Genomic DNA, 17,167 nt, shown 5'->3' with positions numbered 1-17,167 from the left:
GTGAAGATAACTATGCCAAATTAAAATGGCAGAGGTCATGGCTATTATTCACTGGAAATTGGAAAACAAATGTTTCCTATCAGTTAGCAATTTTGGTTCTGTAAAGAAAACGGCCAGATGGGATTTTTCTGGATAATTACATTCTGCTACCTATAAAATGCAGACATGTCTCTGTTACTCTTTGTATTAAGCAGCTCTCAAGAAGAAGAATCAATGCTATCTTTGCTATACTGGAGCATGATTGTATTCTCACTGACACAGACCTACTTCAATGCTTCAGTAGTGTATGCTGCCTAGACTGTAATGATGTATGCTTTAACAAAATCATGTAAGTATCAGCAACAGTTTCAAATATGTGACACATCTATCAAGTTTGGGACAATCTAATGGAGCAAAATACAATATAGGGAAAAGAAAACAAAATCGGTAAAAAAAATTATCTTCATATTTTTATCAAGATTAGAGATAAGAAATGTAATTTTTTAGTCTTAGATTTTGACACTTGTACTTGAAAGTAGCTGTGTTGAATCTCATGAGGTCTTCCATGCCGAATAGTAGACAATAGCCTTCCATTCTCCACTGGTTCAAAAAAAAGACTCAACATAGCTCAAGAGAAGAAAATGGGGCTATCTGACAAATGTGAAGTTGTTCATGAATTGATGACTTGCTATTTTATTCCTGTTTGTGTATGCATATATATACACTTACAGACCTGTATTCATATGTGTATGTATGTATGCAGATAAAAATCTGTACATATATTGGGAAATTGGTAAAATCTACTTGTTTAACATACCATCACTCCCTCGTGATGTTGTGGATCTGACATCTAGTGATCCTTTCCTCATGTCCTTTTGTCTGCAAGTCTGAATATCTGTGGAGAAATGATACTGTACAATGAGTGACATTAAGTTGTGCCTAAGATATATGTTAAAGGAACTGAAACTCAGAGAAAGCCTGATAGCAGCTGAGTGACAGTTACCACAATGCTTCAGCAGATGAGAGCCCGTGAAAGCTCCTTTTTAAACTCCTGTCCAATTACACTGTCATGAACCCAGTCATGCTCTGGCAGAACATGCCTAAGTGTTTTTGCAGAAGGGATCTAACAACGTAGAAGGAAAAGTTCCTCTTTTGACACTGTGACACAATTGTAGTTGTGAATACAACTCGTGCAGCACACCTGAGTTCACTCAAGGAACAACTGCCACAAAGAACTGGTGGACCAAAGCAGACCACATGCTAGCAAAATAAGCAATTTTAGGTCCCTTATGAACTCCAACAGATACAACCTGTACTACCAAGGCTACAATTAACAGGTATCTGCAGCACAGATGCCAAGGATTCCTTAATTAAAGTGTTGATATGTGGTATAAAGGTGAATGGCAGTGTTGGTCATCCTCATTTCCACCCATGTGCAAATACCCCACAGCCCAGTTAAAAGCAATGCAAACATACATGCTACTAGCTATAGACCAGCCACGGCAACACAGTGACTTGACGGCATTCTTCTTATTTCTAATTTTGTCACAGGGATCCACTACCTACAAGTGAAATGTGACACTTCTCAGGTGGACACAAATGTGGATCCAGAAATACCACAATATCAACTTGGTATTACTGTGTTTTCAAGGGTGGGTTCCTTTATATCACTTCTAAAACAAATGAGGCAGATACAGAAGGCTTGTATTTATTTTCCTGCCTTCTGAGCTGGATTCCCAGCTAAATAACACTGTTCAGACTGTCTTGTGCAAACGTGGTTTTCCATCAGATCACTAACAATGGGCTTTTATTCTTTCCTCAGGTACGTTCTCCGGTTATTAGGACAGGAGAGATGTGTCATACCTGTCTGAGATTCAGCCTGAATACATTCACATGTCTTCTCCGCCTACAATTCAGTATGAGAAATCCAGTTAGTCAGAACTTTCCCATTATTTTGTAATATTTAGGGCTCAAGCTAAAGCAAGCATAGTACTATTTTCACTTACCTTATTGTTGTCATTGCACAGTCTACTAATTGACACATAGTGTCTAATCTTTCTGTAGGCAAAAAACAGTGTGTTAATTCCCATCCAAACCTCAGCTCTAATTCACCCTGATACACCAAATGGGTAAGAGCAACAAATTAACATAGGGCAAATCCTGTCCTTGCAAGAACGCTCAGCTGGGAACAGAAAAGCCCTGCAGTTCTGCATGTGACAGGGAATACAAAATGGAAGCATCTTTTGCAAAGATTATCTCCTCCTCTTTCTCCTCCCACCGCTCCAGCTCCTTCTGGGCTACAGTAGGATATTTTAAGTATGATATAAACGCAAAACATGCAATAGTGCAGTCCAGCAACCAAAACCTTATATAGGATTTAGGGATAGAGCAATCAAACTGAAAACCACACCCTGGATTACCGGGACACTTTCTAAACCAGATTTAAATGGGTTTAGATTGTTCCATAAGAAGCAATGTATGCAAGATATATTGGTCTTAGAAGTTTGGCATCTTAAGATGAAAATATGTTTTCACTCCATTGATGGGGAGTAGAGAAGATGAATTACTTTCAGGGATGAAATCAACTCAAACCGCTTTTCTTTTTAGGAAGTAACTGGATGAAGAAGCTGCATTTGGCCTTTCCTTCATGAAGACACACCTTTCTAAATGATTGTCTCCAGAAGATAATGTGCTGTGACTTTAATTAACATTCAAGCTGCCTCAAAGGGCTTTGAAACTACTGCTGCATGCAGTCTGATCCACTTTGTTTTCCAATATAGTGCAGAAGGACTCATCATAAATGTACAAATAACTAATCTATACCCGTGTGCTCCAAGTTGGACAAAAATACAAAAATTCAGGACATGCTTGAATTTTGACCAGGATCAAAGCACAGAGTGACCTCTCCACATAAAGACACTCAGCAATAGCCATGCGTAGATGAGCATGGAGTGTACACAGTGCAACAGGACATAGGTTCTGGTGGTCCCAACACAGGGCACAGAAAAGAGAGGGTACACTTGCACTTCATGGAATATTAGATGAGTCAGAGTCACAAGTGAGCACATCTGGATCTTTGGCTCCTTTTTGGGGAGAATTAGAATTTTGCTTTCCCTGCACACAGCATGTAAAGTTGATTTTGCCTCAAGAAATTAAACACAGACGTCTGAGGCACCTTTCTTTGCATAAGTTTCCTTTATACTTAGTAACAGTAACCCTATTGTCTGCTGAAAGCAAGTGAACTCTAAACTGAGCCTAGATCATGGCTTTAGCTTTCATACTCACCCTCCCTGTCCAATGACAGGTAGTATCTTCACATTTTGTTGTATGCTATCTCCGTTTTTCTTTTTCGCATAGTACATTCCTTGCCATTCCTGAAAAGGAATTCAAATGAATGAAAGTTCAGATAAAACAGGAAGAGAAGCTGTAGCTTCATGCCTTTTTTCATTGAAAGCTGTCTTACAATGCAAAACCAGTCAGGACTGCATTTAACTGTCCTCACCCTTGAATTTCTCCCCGTAACTAACCTGTAGGTCACTATGCTGCTGTCAATGGTTGGAGAACTTCTGGAGAGGCAGCCTGTGAGTGCCCTGATAACAACAGCTGAACCTCAGGTGCTGTGGGAATCAGAACCATGTATTTTCTTCCCAGTCCTACCTCAGTGGGAAGGGGTGCGGGTGTCACTGGGTGAGACCTGGCAACCCCTGCAAGAGCAAGAGCTCGGACCAGCCCCTACCTGAAGCAAGATTTCCCCAGAGCCTCCAGGCATGCATGCAGGCTCTAACAGTGTGGGGCACCCCACTGCTCTGCTCCAGGACCACACACTACATGGCTGGGACTGCTATGCTAACCTGCCTTTCTCCTTGACCATGATGACTTCTCCCAGCACAGGAAGGTCAGTGAGAAACCATAATGCCAACCTGTCTGCCTTCACTTCTAGATGGCACCATCTCTCCTTAACAGCTGGGAAGTCTTATCAGTGGTTAACATTAAACGTATCTGTGACTAAAAGCATTTTGCTATCCTAGCACATTTACTTTCCACACTGTCATGTCAGTCTCAAAAAGTGTCAGAGATTTATCCTGGTTTTTTTAAAGCAAAATACAGTCTAGTAGAATAACTCCTGGATTCTGCCTCTCATATCCCGTCTCTCCTCTAAAAGCACTCTGGTTTCAGGATCACATTTAAGAAGAATCAGATTTTGAAGTATCAGATTGTCACTGCCTGTATCATTGTTATTTGATAATATTCATAAATGAGGAAAAAACACAGTGTGGAAAGGAATTTTTCATTTTGCAGTGAGAATTCTTTTTTCCTCTGCAAACGAGACATTCCTTTCTAGTGCAGAGCCTCATTTTCACTCAGTGAGAGTTAGGGAATGTCCCTTCTCCTCTGTTTAAGACATGCTTTAAAATGAAATACTGTAACAACAATCACTTTTGTTATTTAGAGATTTTAAATCCAGAAGGCACCACTATGGTCCAATACCAAGCCCAAACCACCTCCCCGCAGCAGAGCCCACAGTTATGCTGTGCAGTAGGAAAGCTCCCATGTCGATGAATGCAGACATGGCTAAAGGTAGCTTCAGCACATGCCAGGGCATGGGCCCCTTACCTGCTGCTCCCTCCGAATTCCCCCTCTGCACTGCTGGTGCTTCTCACACTGTGCTACAAATACCACAGCAAAGACATACTACAGCACTGATGGACCTCCCTGGGTATCCCCTTGCCTGTGGTGCCTGGACTGGAGCTGCCTCCTCACAGCGTTACTTAGGAAAACTCAGGGAAAGCAAAATTTGGGAACTACGGTTCTCCCTGTTTCATTTCTGAGAGCAGTGCATGGGCCGAGTAAACTTCCAACAGAGCCGCTTTTTGTAACCTGGCAGCTGACAAAATTTACAAACCTGCTCACACATTTCCATCCCTAGAATAGCGATGTTCTTTTTTAACAGATGCATATTTTGATCTGGGCATCTAATAAATACCAAGTGATTAATAAATAATTGATTCCATATCACATATTCAGTTGAATTCAGCAGACTGTAGATCAGATCTTAAACGTATGTGAAAATACCTTCATGAGGCACATAATACATATTTATGTTAAACTGACAGATCTCAGGCCAGAGCATAGGTACAGAGAGAACAGTTTTGCATTTATGTCGATGGAGCCAGCAAATAAAGACTCCAGCCCAGAGAGAGCAGCAAGGTGACAGGCTGTGCAGAAAAACATATGAAAGGCTTTTCTGAAGATCTGTTGGAGGAAAGAACTGTGCATAACAAATTGTGAAAGTGAGCACAGTATCTTCTTCTGTGAGTTGCATGAGGAATACAAATGAAGATAATGAAAGCATCAAAAAATTCAATGCTCTCATAATTGAAAGTATGCATATCAATAGTTTCCTAACAACCAGGATGAAGCAGAGATGAGTAATCAATCTCTAACCCAAATAATGAACCTGGGTTACACAAAGGGATGAAGTCATAAGGTGCAGATTGGATAATTCCCACATTGAAAGCGCATCCTTTCCAAGACAGGTTATTCACTAATGTGTTCTTCCTAGTCAACAGATCGATTTTTCAACTTGTGAATTTCTAAAACATGTGAAACTGTTGAAAGAAATGTGTGAGGAAAAAGGTCAGCAGAATTCTGAGAAATAGGAGGTCCAAGCCAAACTCCTGCTGGTAGGTAAAGCTCTCCCAGGGACGTTACTTAACATATTTTAAGAACACCATATGCTCCTCGCAGAGCCTCTGTCAGCGATCCAACAGAGAAGAGCTACTTCACAAGATGTGCTGTCAGTCAAGCTCATCGTTATGCCTATATTACAGCCACACGGTACAGTGATCAGTCATTTCTGCATAGCCTGGCGTGCTGGGACTGAATGCATAGCAAAAACCATATTCAGTAAAAAAAATGTTTAATCTTTTATAGAGTGAATCAACACTGAGGTTTCAAACTTCATTAAGAAGGCCATGGCATGCATTTATCCACTGAGGACTCCTACATGCATAGTGAGTAATCCCCTGGTTCAGTCCTCCTTTTAGACTGGGGCTTCTTGCACTAGACAGCAAAGTTCAGCAAGCTATTTGTAGAAAACAGAGCAAAACAAAATGAACACAATCTCACAGAAAGTAAAGCTGAGTTAGGGAGGAATTGCCCCAGACCCTTTATCATACAGCATGATTTCTCTCCCATACCCTCTGTAAAGGTAGCTCTCTTGCAAATAATTCCCAAGGAGCAAGAGGAATGGTCTGATATATTGATAGCTATACATCTCACTTCAGAAAAAGCAAAAGTAAGATAAAGAGCTTTGTGTCAAACTGCAGAGAACAGAGGCAGCAAGAATTCTAGTCAGAAATGCACATTTCATCTTAATTAATGGATGTCATTGAATCATGAAACAGAAGAATGAAGTACAACTTGTTTTTTAACTGCCTATGTATAGATGAAAATGCCTTTCAATAATGCTGGCTTCTTGTAAATTACAGCCAGCTGTAGTAACAAAAAAATAAACTTCAAGAGTTGGGGTTTATTTGCTAAGAGAAACAACATCCTGATCCAAGAATCCCTATGTACCATACAAGTAACAATTTTTGTGGATGATGCCGATGAACTTTTGTTTGGATATACTGAACTTCTTCACAGTGCTGTTTGTCAGCACAAGAGGGGAGATGCTGCAAGAGTTTATCTATCTTCCTAAATTCCATTTAAAGACTAGAGGTAGATTTTATACAGCTTACGTTTTTCTGAAGATCAAAAATTCTTGCTTTCTATTATTTTTGTTATATTACCATGTTTGTTTAAAACAGAAAAGCCAAACCTGTTGACAGGAGATATCACAGGAGTAGACAGTTGGCTTTTTGGTATGCTACAACATACAGTAGCTAGAATACAGCGTATTTAAAGAGAAGCAGTCTTTTAAAATCAGGATATAGAGATCACAAGCCTGAAAACAACAAACAGACCATGTCAGAATGATTCAAGGACAAGTTAGGCACCTCTGAAAATGCTGTAACATCTGGGCACAAATGATTTCAAACTAAAGGACCTTCAAAAAGCTGCAGCATTTCAAAGGTTGCTCTGCACAGTTAACCTCCACTCATAAATACTTCCTGTAATAATTTAATTTGCAATTCATTTTTCTATTAACATGTAAATGTGAGGCTACATAGACTGCCATAAAATCTTCCAAAGGGAAATACAAAAACCATGTAAATAGAATATATCCACCTAAACCAGGTTAAGCTGTTCCTGACAGACTGGTTTCAATAAGTAGTATTTCATTAGCCCTCAGAGCTGGAAGTTCTAGAGCCAAGAGTAAAGTAAGTGCAAGGAAGAAGATGGATTAGGGTTAGATTTCTATCATTCATAGAATAAAATATATTTATATTATTAAAGACACTAAAATATTAAAGCACATTAAAATATTAAAAATTTGTTCACTTCATATCTTGAGAATTGCTGTTGCAGATTTAAAGCCTGACACATCTAATGTGTTCAAATTATAACTTCATAAATACTCCCTCCTAACATCACTTTTGTATTACATACATTTACTGAAACAATTTCAGTCAGGCAACAGAGGTGTGAAGTACCATAAACATAATCAAAGCTATTGTCTATTGCTCAGATCTCTTCCAAAAGGCCAATACATGTAGAAAAGAGCAACACATTCTCATTGAAATGCACATGCAATCTGCACCCATTGAGTGCAGCTTTTACTGCTGAATGCTCATGGCAGTAGCCTGAACTTTGCATTGGTGCTTTTGCATCACAGCCTAGATACTCCCTGCTCTGTGCCAACAACATGCTGCTTCCCTGCAGACAACAGTCAGTATGACCCAACTAGCTATCCTGGCTCAGGACTGAGCATGGACCATGATGCATCTAACAAACATACTGGTTCCCAAATCTATTTGTGTAACATCCATGATCTTCCTATAAGGTACTATGGTATGTTCAATGACATCAGAAGCATTTACACCTCATTGTCAAAATGCAAATGAAAGCTTCTAGATGGATCTTCACACTACAGTTGCAACAGCCCCAAAGGAACATCATGGTGTGATCAGGCAAACAGTAATGTCTCTCTGTAATGACCTCCCTTAAAGCCAGCTGCACTTTCCCATGCACTTCCTTGGTGCAACAAACATTTCTAATGGAAATCTGTGGGACAGCTCCCATGTCATTAGAGAATAAAAGATATTGGCAGCTGCCAGCTGACACTGCCTATCACTCTCAAGCGATATTGCAAATGACTGTCATGATATTTTTATGTTCTGAATTTGCAAATCAGCTTCCGCATTTCATGCTGAAATACTTCAATATGGTTCTTTTCTCATTTACATCACACTGGATAACATGCATCCATCTTGTTTCTCTTTGGCATTCCCACACCTTTTGCTACATAGAGCATATATTATAAAGAAACACAGCACGTCACTTGTTTTCATATAACATGTACCTCTTCCAAGCAAGAAAAGATAAAGAAGCCCTTAAAAAATGAGCAATTTTATTTCCTCTTCTTCTTTGAGTAAGAAAGCTGCAAATGCTACATAGAATCATAGAATAGTTAGGGTTGGAAAGGACCTTAAGATCATCTAGTTCTAACCCCCCTGCCATGGGCAGGGACACCTCACACTAAACCATGGCACCCAAGGCTCTGTCCAACCTGGCCTTAAACACTGCCAGGGATGGAGCATTCACAACCTCCCTGGGCAACCCATTCCAGTGCCTCACCACCTTTACAGTAAAGAACTTTCTCCTTATATCCAATCTAAACTTCCCCTGTTTAAGTTTTAACCCGTTACCCCTTGTCCCATCACAACGCTACCTAATGAATAGCCCCTCCCCAGTATCCCTATAGCCCCTCTTCAGATACTGGAAGGCTGCTATGAGGTCTCCACGCAGCCTTCTCTTCTCCAGGCTGAACAGCCCCAACTTTCTCAGCCAATCTTCACATGTCTATGAAGCTTTAAGTTACATCATGTGTCATCCCCGGACAATAACAACTTTTGCAGGCAAAACGTAGCAAATGATAAATGATACAATGGCATTACTCACCTTTCCTATCTTTATGCAGGAATTAATAGTTTCTAGGAAATCAGCTTTTTTTTCATTTATAGGCACTTCTGTTAATTGCTTTTCTATTAGTTCACCTATTTGATAGCCCATCATTGTTTCAAAAGCCGGATTGACGTACTGTGAAATAAAAACAAAACCCCATTTATCAAAATACTCAAAGCACAGCAGAGCTCCCTTTTTTCTATTTGCTAAACCAAAGGATCTCTTTCCCAGGCTGAAATAAATGCATGTATTGCTCCTGAGAGAGATGCCTACATTGTTTTCTTTATGAGGCAAACCAGGAATGTCCATTCTACAAGTTGTGCCATTGTCAACATTCAGGTCAAGAGGGTACAATTTCTACTTATGTTATAACTCCCAGAAGCTTAGACCCAAGCTCTTTACTGATAACAAAATCACTCTTCAGCCTTCATAGCTAGGGATGGAACTAACTCCCTTATGAAGATGATGTTTTTCAGGACTGCAAACAGAAGCACAATTTCTTAAGCCTTTTTTAAAGACATTTCTAAGAGAGGATTACATTCAAAAACAATTGGCCCAAGAATTCTGATGCATTAAATAGTATCAGATTTAAGGAAAGGTGTACTACCTTTATTTAAATAGAACACTGTTAGATTTGCTTTTCAAGATCATCAAATTAACATATAGTATTTTTGGAACAGAATGCATACAAGCCAGTGGATGCATCCAAAAAATAAAAATTATAGAGTCAATCCTTGTTCATTCAGAAACAACAGTCTCCCTTAAAACTGACTTGATTTATGCAAGATATTCTAAATGGAGAAAATTCTACTCTACAACTAAATTCAATCCACTTGTTTCAGACCCATTAAGTTAGGTTAGATTCTTGTACTGTAAGAAAGAGTAAATGTAATTACAGATGAAATAAAATAGAGTCCACAAAGTGATTTTCTGTACTTGTAAAAATATCAGGAACAAACCTGTACTACATGATCTTCACTGGTGATCTCAATGGCTTCTTGACTTTTCTCTAATGCTGCAAATAATGAATTACATGCCCTGGAGAGAAAAAAAAAAAAAAAGATTAAATTTAATCCACATAATTCTTATTGTGTATGACAATAAGGTATTGCAGCTCCATACCTAATGAAGTTGTACTTCAACACTGTAATGACTAATGTGTTTTCTTCAGTTAACTGACATTCTACAAACAATTACAGTACAGTAAAATAAATACTTTTTTAAGGATGTGGCTGAATTGGCTTTTTTTTTTGTTGATCTTTTTTTGGTAAAAATTACCTTAGTTTGAATTGTGCCTGCACCTGTCCAAATTCCAGCTGAATCAACTCATTGTAACAGGCCATCCTGCTAGAATTTTCCACATATCGCTGCAAATAAAAGGTTGAGATATTTCATGAATACACATTTCCATACTCAAGGATATAAAGCTCTGTTTTCTTTTGCTTGGTAAAAAATTAAAAGGAGTAGGTAAACCAAAAATTAACATGCTGTAACACAAGCAATGTGAGAAGATTATTTGGGGGGACTAGCAAAATTCTTCAGGTTACTGCATTTTGAAAAGGTGACAGATCCTCACGGCAATGAGGTTCAACCAATCTGTTTATTCTTTTTGGTTATCAGCAGGATCAGCATATAAAACCCCCATACTTTTAATTAAGTTATATGCTTTCAATGCTGCTTTTAAAATAACAATGAAAAGATTATATTGGGTCTAAGGTCATCCAAACATGTGATTATGATGAGTTTCCAATTGCTAACACCCAAATTGTATACATAGAAGAAAAGTAAAACTTCTTGGCAAATACACCTGCCATTGGATACAATTATTCATTTGTGGTCTTGGATAACAGTGACCTCAGTATCTCTGATGTTTTTTTAAAACATCTCATATTTACCAGGCATGAGCCTGAATGTTAAATCTTGTTCATGCTAAATTGCCACAGTTCTTTTCAGGTAGTTATTAGGACCTTACTTCAAATAAGCAAATAGGTGCAAATGGACTGTGATGCGGATAGCAAAAAATCTGGTGACCATGCAACCAAATACTCTGAATCACACTGTAAATTGTGCACGTTTTTATTCCATTGTCAACCCAATGCAATGAAGAATCCACTTAACTGACACACTAATAAGCACTTTGTCTGTTTAACTGGAATAGTTGCCAAGGCACAGATTCAATGTAACACTTTTCAGGTGCCTCCAAACAATAGACAATAGCACTTCACAGTGTCTAAAGCCTGTTTACAGATGGGAATTGGCATTTGATAAAGAAATTTCCCACAGCACATTTAGTGCAAGCTGCTCTCCTGCTTTGCTACAGTCACTAGTCAATTTTGTCCATGTCAACCTTTCAAGCAAAGCATCATACACTTACTCTGAAATAAATGTATGAGGAAAAGTCTCAGCACCACTTATGTCCACCTACTTAGCATTATTCTAATTCTACTGGTGTATAATAGTTCAGAATTGGGATGTATATAAGAATGAGTAGCACGAACAAGATTTACAGGTTGGATTACTGACACAAACTATCACTGACAGCCAAACTTCTGGATAGTTTCTTGCATGTTAATTTTGAAATGTCAGGGCACCTGGCGGAGTGTAACCTATACATACCCTTGAGAAGCCAGCAGAGATGAGGGGCAATATTGATGACTCTTCTCGATCAGCATGCCTTTTAAAGAAGGATTATAAAGTTAGAGATTATTTCTGTAATCAGCTGAGACCCAATTTCACAAGCCATTGACACACTAGTACCCAGATGTCACACTGAAGGCTAATATGGCTAGATCCTTGCAGGATCTATGAATAAAACATATGTTTTGTGGGTTAACTGTTAAAAGACACCCCAACATATGTGAATGTATGTCTGGAATCTGGAAGAAAGGCCATTATGTTAAGTTTCCATAAATGAGCAGATGGAAGCTGGCCAGGTTTAGCAGATGGTACAATAGCTTTTATTTATAGGCGACATTTTGTATCTTATGGCACCTCTTCTTTTTGTTTTCTGTGCATTTGTTTCTTATGAGTGAAGAAAACGCCTGCTGAAGTACAAGGTTTACCCAAGATTAAGCAGAGAGAGAGGAGCAGCTGTCAGAAAAATCTCCCCATTCCTCATGCCCGTTATCTGGTAATGCTGCCTCCCAGAAGCACAAAGAAAGAAAACAGGCATTCTGTGGGGCAAGGGGGGAACAAATAAAAAAAGAACCAATGAACTGAACTGCAGGAAAGTGAGCGAGAAGCCCCTCCATATGCCATTAGCTAAGTGGCAGGCTTTTCCAGAAATATGGCTCTTGCAGCAAGAAAGGAAACGTGTGAAAGTTCTCTGTGTGGAATCCTAAATGGTAACTCAAGAATGCTTGTGTTCAGCACATGGGAACTTGACACAGTCAACTCAGTCCCAGTGAAAGGCAAACTGACTTCTGGAGCTTCCACTAGACTGGGATACTAGACACATCTAAAATGTCTGAGAACTCCAGCTTCTGAGATAGTATCACCAAAGGGGGCTATTATCTTGTCCCAATGCACAATGTGAACATTTTGTAAAGACAAAAATGAATTGCAGGGAAAAATCCCTTTTGAGCAACTTCCTAATTGAGTCAGCAAGCCCAGCTTCCAAGCTCTCCTCACTTTTGAAAGAAACTGCTGGCCAAAGAACCACAGGTTTCTGCCTTTCTGATGTACATGAAGCAGCTCTTGAGTTACTGTTTGTCTTTTACTTCTTTTTTCCTCTTTTCTTTTGTGTTAGTCCAATGAGAGACAATTCTGACTGTAGAAGCAATGGTTTCTATAGTCAGTCTTCCTGATACAAAAACTGAAGGTGATATTCACAATGGAATCTCTTGAAAAGTTTAATTAGGGTCTTTTGTTCGCTAGAGATCATGGTGGATTTCTAAAAATAGGATTTTTAATGGGAAATTTCAACAACTCAGAAAGTTTTCTGAGAAATGGACATTCCCCAATTCAGGGAAATTATCTTCTATTGATTTCATAATAAATATATTGCGCTGGTGTTTACATCATTTTATGATATATAAACTATATTTTCAGATGGAGAAGGAGGAAAAAGCGTATGCACTGCTTTACTAAGATATCATAATAGAATCTATTTTACTTTAAAAACTTCTATGGTAGGATGCTACTTTGTACTGACCAAATTGGTTTGTGTCTTTTTTCATAACTTAGCAGATCCCCTGGTTGTGGCAAGATTAATCAGACTGAAGGACGGATCAAGAAAGGTTCAAAACACAGATCTATGAGTCACTTCACAGTTCTCTACATGATGTTGCACAGGTTGTTTGGAATTTTGCTGCTCACACATGGAAGTAAGGGAAAGTAAAGATACAAGTATTTACCTTTGTACTACACCAATAATGACTGTATTTTCTGAGGGTTTCGTTGTTCTGATAGACCTTTAAATAAAAAGCAAATAATTTAGCATTGTTTACATTCACATTTCAGAAAACATGACTTTATAGAACCTTCACACAGAACTTTTCCTAAAATTTCTCTTTTAAGTAGTTTAACATCAAAACAAAAAAATCAAATCCCAACCCGGCCAAACCACTAAGAAAATTCACCAGTATCAGAGACTCCATGAAAAAAGACACAGAGAATGCAGATTAATCTCAACTTCAAATACTCTCGGTAGGGGAATAGCAAAGATTCTCCCCTCTGAAAAGGCAAATAATGGACTCACTTGAAGGACTTGGCCTCACTCATACAAGGAACATTTTACTTTATTATGGGACAGAATAGTAAAAATGTAACAAGGGGAACAGCACTGATACCTAGTCTTCCCCTGATGATGCTCTTATCTTGTTACTTTAGTTTAGCAAGAAGAGCCTTTGTCCCGGTGCCCTGAACCCACCACACTCACACAGGGTACATGATCTGACCCCACCAGCTCCACCCCAGAGACTGTTATTCAGTCTAGACACATTCCCAAGGGATATTTCACTGGAAAGTCACTGAAGCGAGGCACTGCTGCTTGTCAAACCTCTGTAGAGAGACTCAGAAAGGCAAATCCTCTTCCCCTTTCCTCATATTTTGCAGCAGTTTCTAAAAGTATTTTTGGAATCACTTTGAAACTTCACTCTTAATAACAGATTTTCAAATGTTGTAGGTATGGAAACATGCACGCAAAACATTGTCTATTTGTATCTGCAGTTACTCCACAGCAAATGGCATTTCAAAAAATATAGAACATTAATGAAATGAATGTATTTGTTAAATTGGTTGGTCGTACATGGTATCTTTGCAGCTAATTTAATGTGCAAGCAAGGAATCAGGTACTGGGGGGGGAACCAACAAAAACCCAGTTAATTATAAAAAATATGCATGTCTGATAGATTTTATAAAGAGGTCATATAAAACAAAAAAATCTTTGAAGATGTGTTAACTATTATACTGAAATGGCGCTTACCTGCATAATGCTTCTGCATCAAAGTATCTGGAATGTCTATGGTCAATAATGATAATGTCATGGTGTTTATCAAGAAAACATTCTAGTGCAGACTCGGGTGTCCTGGCAATACTACATCGAAATCCAGCTTTCTCACATGCCCAACGGAACCCATTACTCTGGTCATCGTCTTCAGCAAACACTAAAAGTACCTGGGTTAAAGGTAGACAGTGAATCATTACAAACAAGTCTCACACATACAGTAGATTCTGTGACTTTTGCCTGTTCTTAACACATTTTTTAAAGCCACTTCCAAGACTCAGTCCATTGTTTTTAACAGAATTGTTTTTAATAGAATTGCTTTCTACAGACTACTGCTTTTTATAATTGTGTGTGTGTAGATGTGTTTCAAATGGATAAAACAGTCTGCCAGAGTCATTTATTTCAACATGGGATGAACAAGTTCGGGAAGTGGCTCTCCCATCATCAGCTAGAAAAAGAACTTGTACAATCAGTCAGTACCAGATGCTTATGTTTCAGACAGGTTACATGAAATAACAGCGAGTTTTCTTTTTCTTGCCAGGATCATATTCCAGAAAAAGAATGACATGGGTCACCTTGTATGAATTAATATTTAATGGTACTTCAATGGCATGGTGAAAAATGTGCTTTGCTTTTCACCTCATTCTGGTTTCCCAAAGTACTGGGTGCAGCCCACTCTGCAGGGTTCCTGGAAACTACAGACAGGCTGGTCAAGATGAACTCATGGAAGACTGAAATCATCAGCAGAACCTCTGTACATGGAGTACGTCCCCATGTGACTCCTATGCAAAGCTCAGCATGGGATTTATATTACAGAAGGAGATTACCATTGTTGAAATCCAGAACTGGAGGTCAAATCTATGAGACAGTATTTGCTCTGTTCTAACTTGCTGTGGAATTGCCACTAACATTAATCTCTCTGAGCCTTTTAAAAATCAATACAATGCCTACATATTCTAAGTATGATAAGGCCCAATTCTTTCTAAAATTTCAATTTCTAGGATTGAATAGGGCACAGAAGATAAACATGAAGTCTGCTAAGGAAGATTCTCTCTAATGTGACTGTGCTTTGCATCAAGATAGTATTTTGTAGAAGAAAACTTATTTTGCCTGAAAAAAATACACAGAATGACAGACTACAAACGCATGTTAGTCTTGATTTTGTGGATGACTTGATGTACGCAGCCCTTTGGGAAAGATGAATAACTAAACCAGCATTTGGTCTATTGTCCCAAGACACCAATCTCCAGTAATTTCATCAAACCACACTTAGATATATGCTTTGGTCAGACAATAACATGGAACATGTGTAACTCATACCACTGCTTTTTATCTTCTGGGTGATTTTAGGAATTCTAGTGCTGGTTACACTTTGGACCAGGTTGGTGGAATGTCTACCAGCAAATCTTAACATTTCCATGTAGTGCATATTTCTGTAAGAATGAAGGACTTTGTACTCATTTAGTTCAGATTCCTATAAAAGCTGTAAAAGCAGCCTGCAAAACTGTTTGCAAAACCATGTCACAGTTTGGGCTATATTTAGTGAAGTTAACTTATAACAGTCTTAAAGTAAAAGAATGGTTTTCAGCAATAGCACAGAAAGTCAGTAGATCTAATTAATGCCAGTCCACAATGAGTAAAAAAAACCAACATACTTTGCTAAGCTCACTTCATATCTTTTGTGATGATACTACAAATTTGGTTGATGTTAGTAATAATGCTGGTGTCATAGACCTTGACAGAACATTTGGCTTAGTACCATTTTGATGAAATTTTGACTAAGAATTGACTACCAATAAAATACAAAACAAGGCACACGCTATATTGATTACACGCTAACTGATAGCAGAAAGAAATGCAGATAGCTCTACTTTTATGAGCTGAGAGATGGTTGGAGGAAAGAGTTTGGCAGGATTTTTAGGATATCACACAGAATGGCATCATAAAAATCTGTCAGGTGTACATTATCACCAGACAAAAATGCTCTAAGATCTCTATACCAAAAAAAATCAAGTCATAAATTTTAAGCTAATATCTGTGATGTTTTAGAAATTAAGACTTCAGTTTGAGCTGCTGTATTACCTGAAGTTGATCTCGACGAAGTCTCATAGGGCCAAACTGCACATCTGTTACTGGTGCCTAGAAGAAATAACATGGGATCATATTAATAGATATACACCTCAGTAAGAAAAAAGATTACCTCTGTTAGAGAAGGCTTTTCTATTTTATCACTGTCCCACAGATATATTGCTATCATTATGAAGCGGCTTCTTCATGAGGGTCTTAGTCTGCTTTTGTAAATTTATATGCTAAGCTGCATTAAAAGAGTTAGAAATCAACAAGTTACTCTTCAAAGCATTTTTATTGTTATTTTAAGCATAAAGTAGTGAATTAGTCATGAAAGTTTGGTAGACAGATTGTTATTTTCTGTATCCTCTGTATCACTGCAGCTGTTCTGCAAAACATGGCAGTGTTTAAAAACTGCTCTTTTTAAAGTCCAAAATAGCATTGTATCTCCAGAAGAAAGGCAAAAACTCTGCTCTTAGGATGTCACAGGTAACAGGTGTTACAAAACCACACTAATTTTATTTCTCCAAGAGTGTTTTGCTGCATTCCCTTCTCTCCAGTCCCTCCACGGAAGGTTTCAGAACTCAGATACTTGTACTTGATGAT

The 17,167-nt window shown here is 38.4% G+C and overlaps 1 protein-coding gene across 1 annotated transcript in view; it reads right to left on the bottom strand.

Moving 5' to 3' along the window:
* The window catches only part of PDE8A (phosphodiesterase 8A), a gene marked incomplete at its 5' end in the record, with an annotated part of 120,139 nt that overhangs the window by 16,502 nt on the left and 86,470 nt on the right, over positions 1-17,167 (bottom strand). Inside the window, 11 exons of the mRNA XM_080626786.1 lie at positions 797-874; positions 1,843-1,885; positions 1,986-2,037; positions 3,265-3,353; positions 9,046-9,183; positions 10,008-10,086; positions 10,327-10,415; positions 11,665-11,722; positions 13,404-13,460; positions 14,474-14,664; positions 16,577-16,633. Of these exons, the coding sequence (XP_080482912.1) occupies positions 797-874; positions 1,843-1,885; positions 1,986-2,037; positions 3,265-3,353; positions 9,046-9,183; positions 10,008-10,086; positions 10,327-10,415; positions 11,665-11,722; positions 13,404-13,460; positions 14,474-14,664; positions 16,577-16,633 (931 nt within the window). The remainder of the gene's footprint in view (positions 1-796; positions 875-1,842; positions 1,886-1,985; positions 2,038-3,264; positions 3,354-9,045; positions 9,184-10,007; positions 10,087-10,326; positions 10,416-11,664; positions 11,723-13,403; positions 13,461-14,473; positions 14,665-16,576; positions 16,634-17,167) is intronic.

This window comes from Psittacula echo (genome assembly GCF_963264785.1).
Source record: "Psittacula echo genome assembly, chromosome: 10".
NCBI lineage: Eukaryota > Metazoa > Chordata > Aves > Psittaciformes > Psittacidae > Psittacula > Psittacula echo.
Note: the sequence above shows the minus strand (reverse complement) of the source record. Positions and strands in the feature narration are given on the sequence as shown.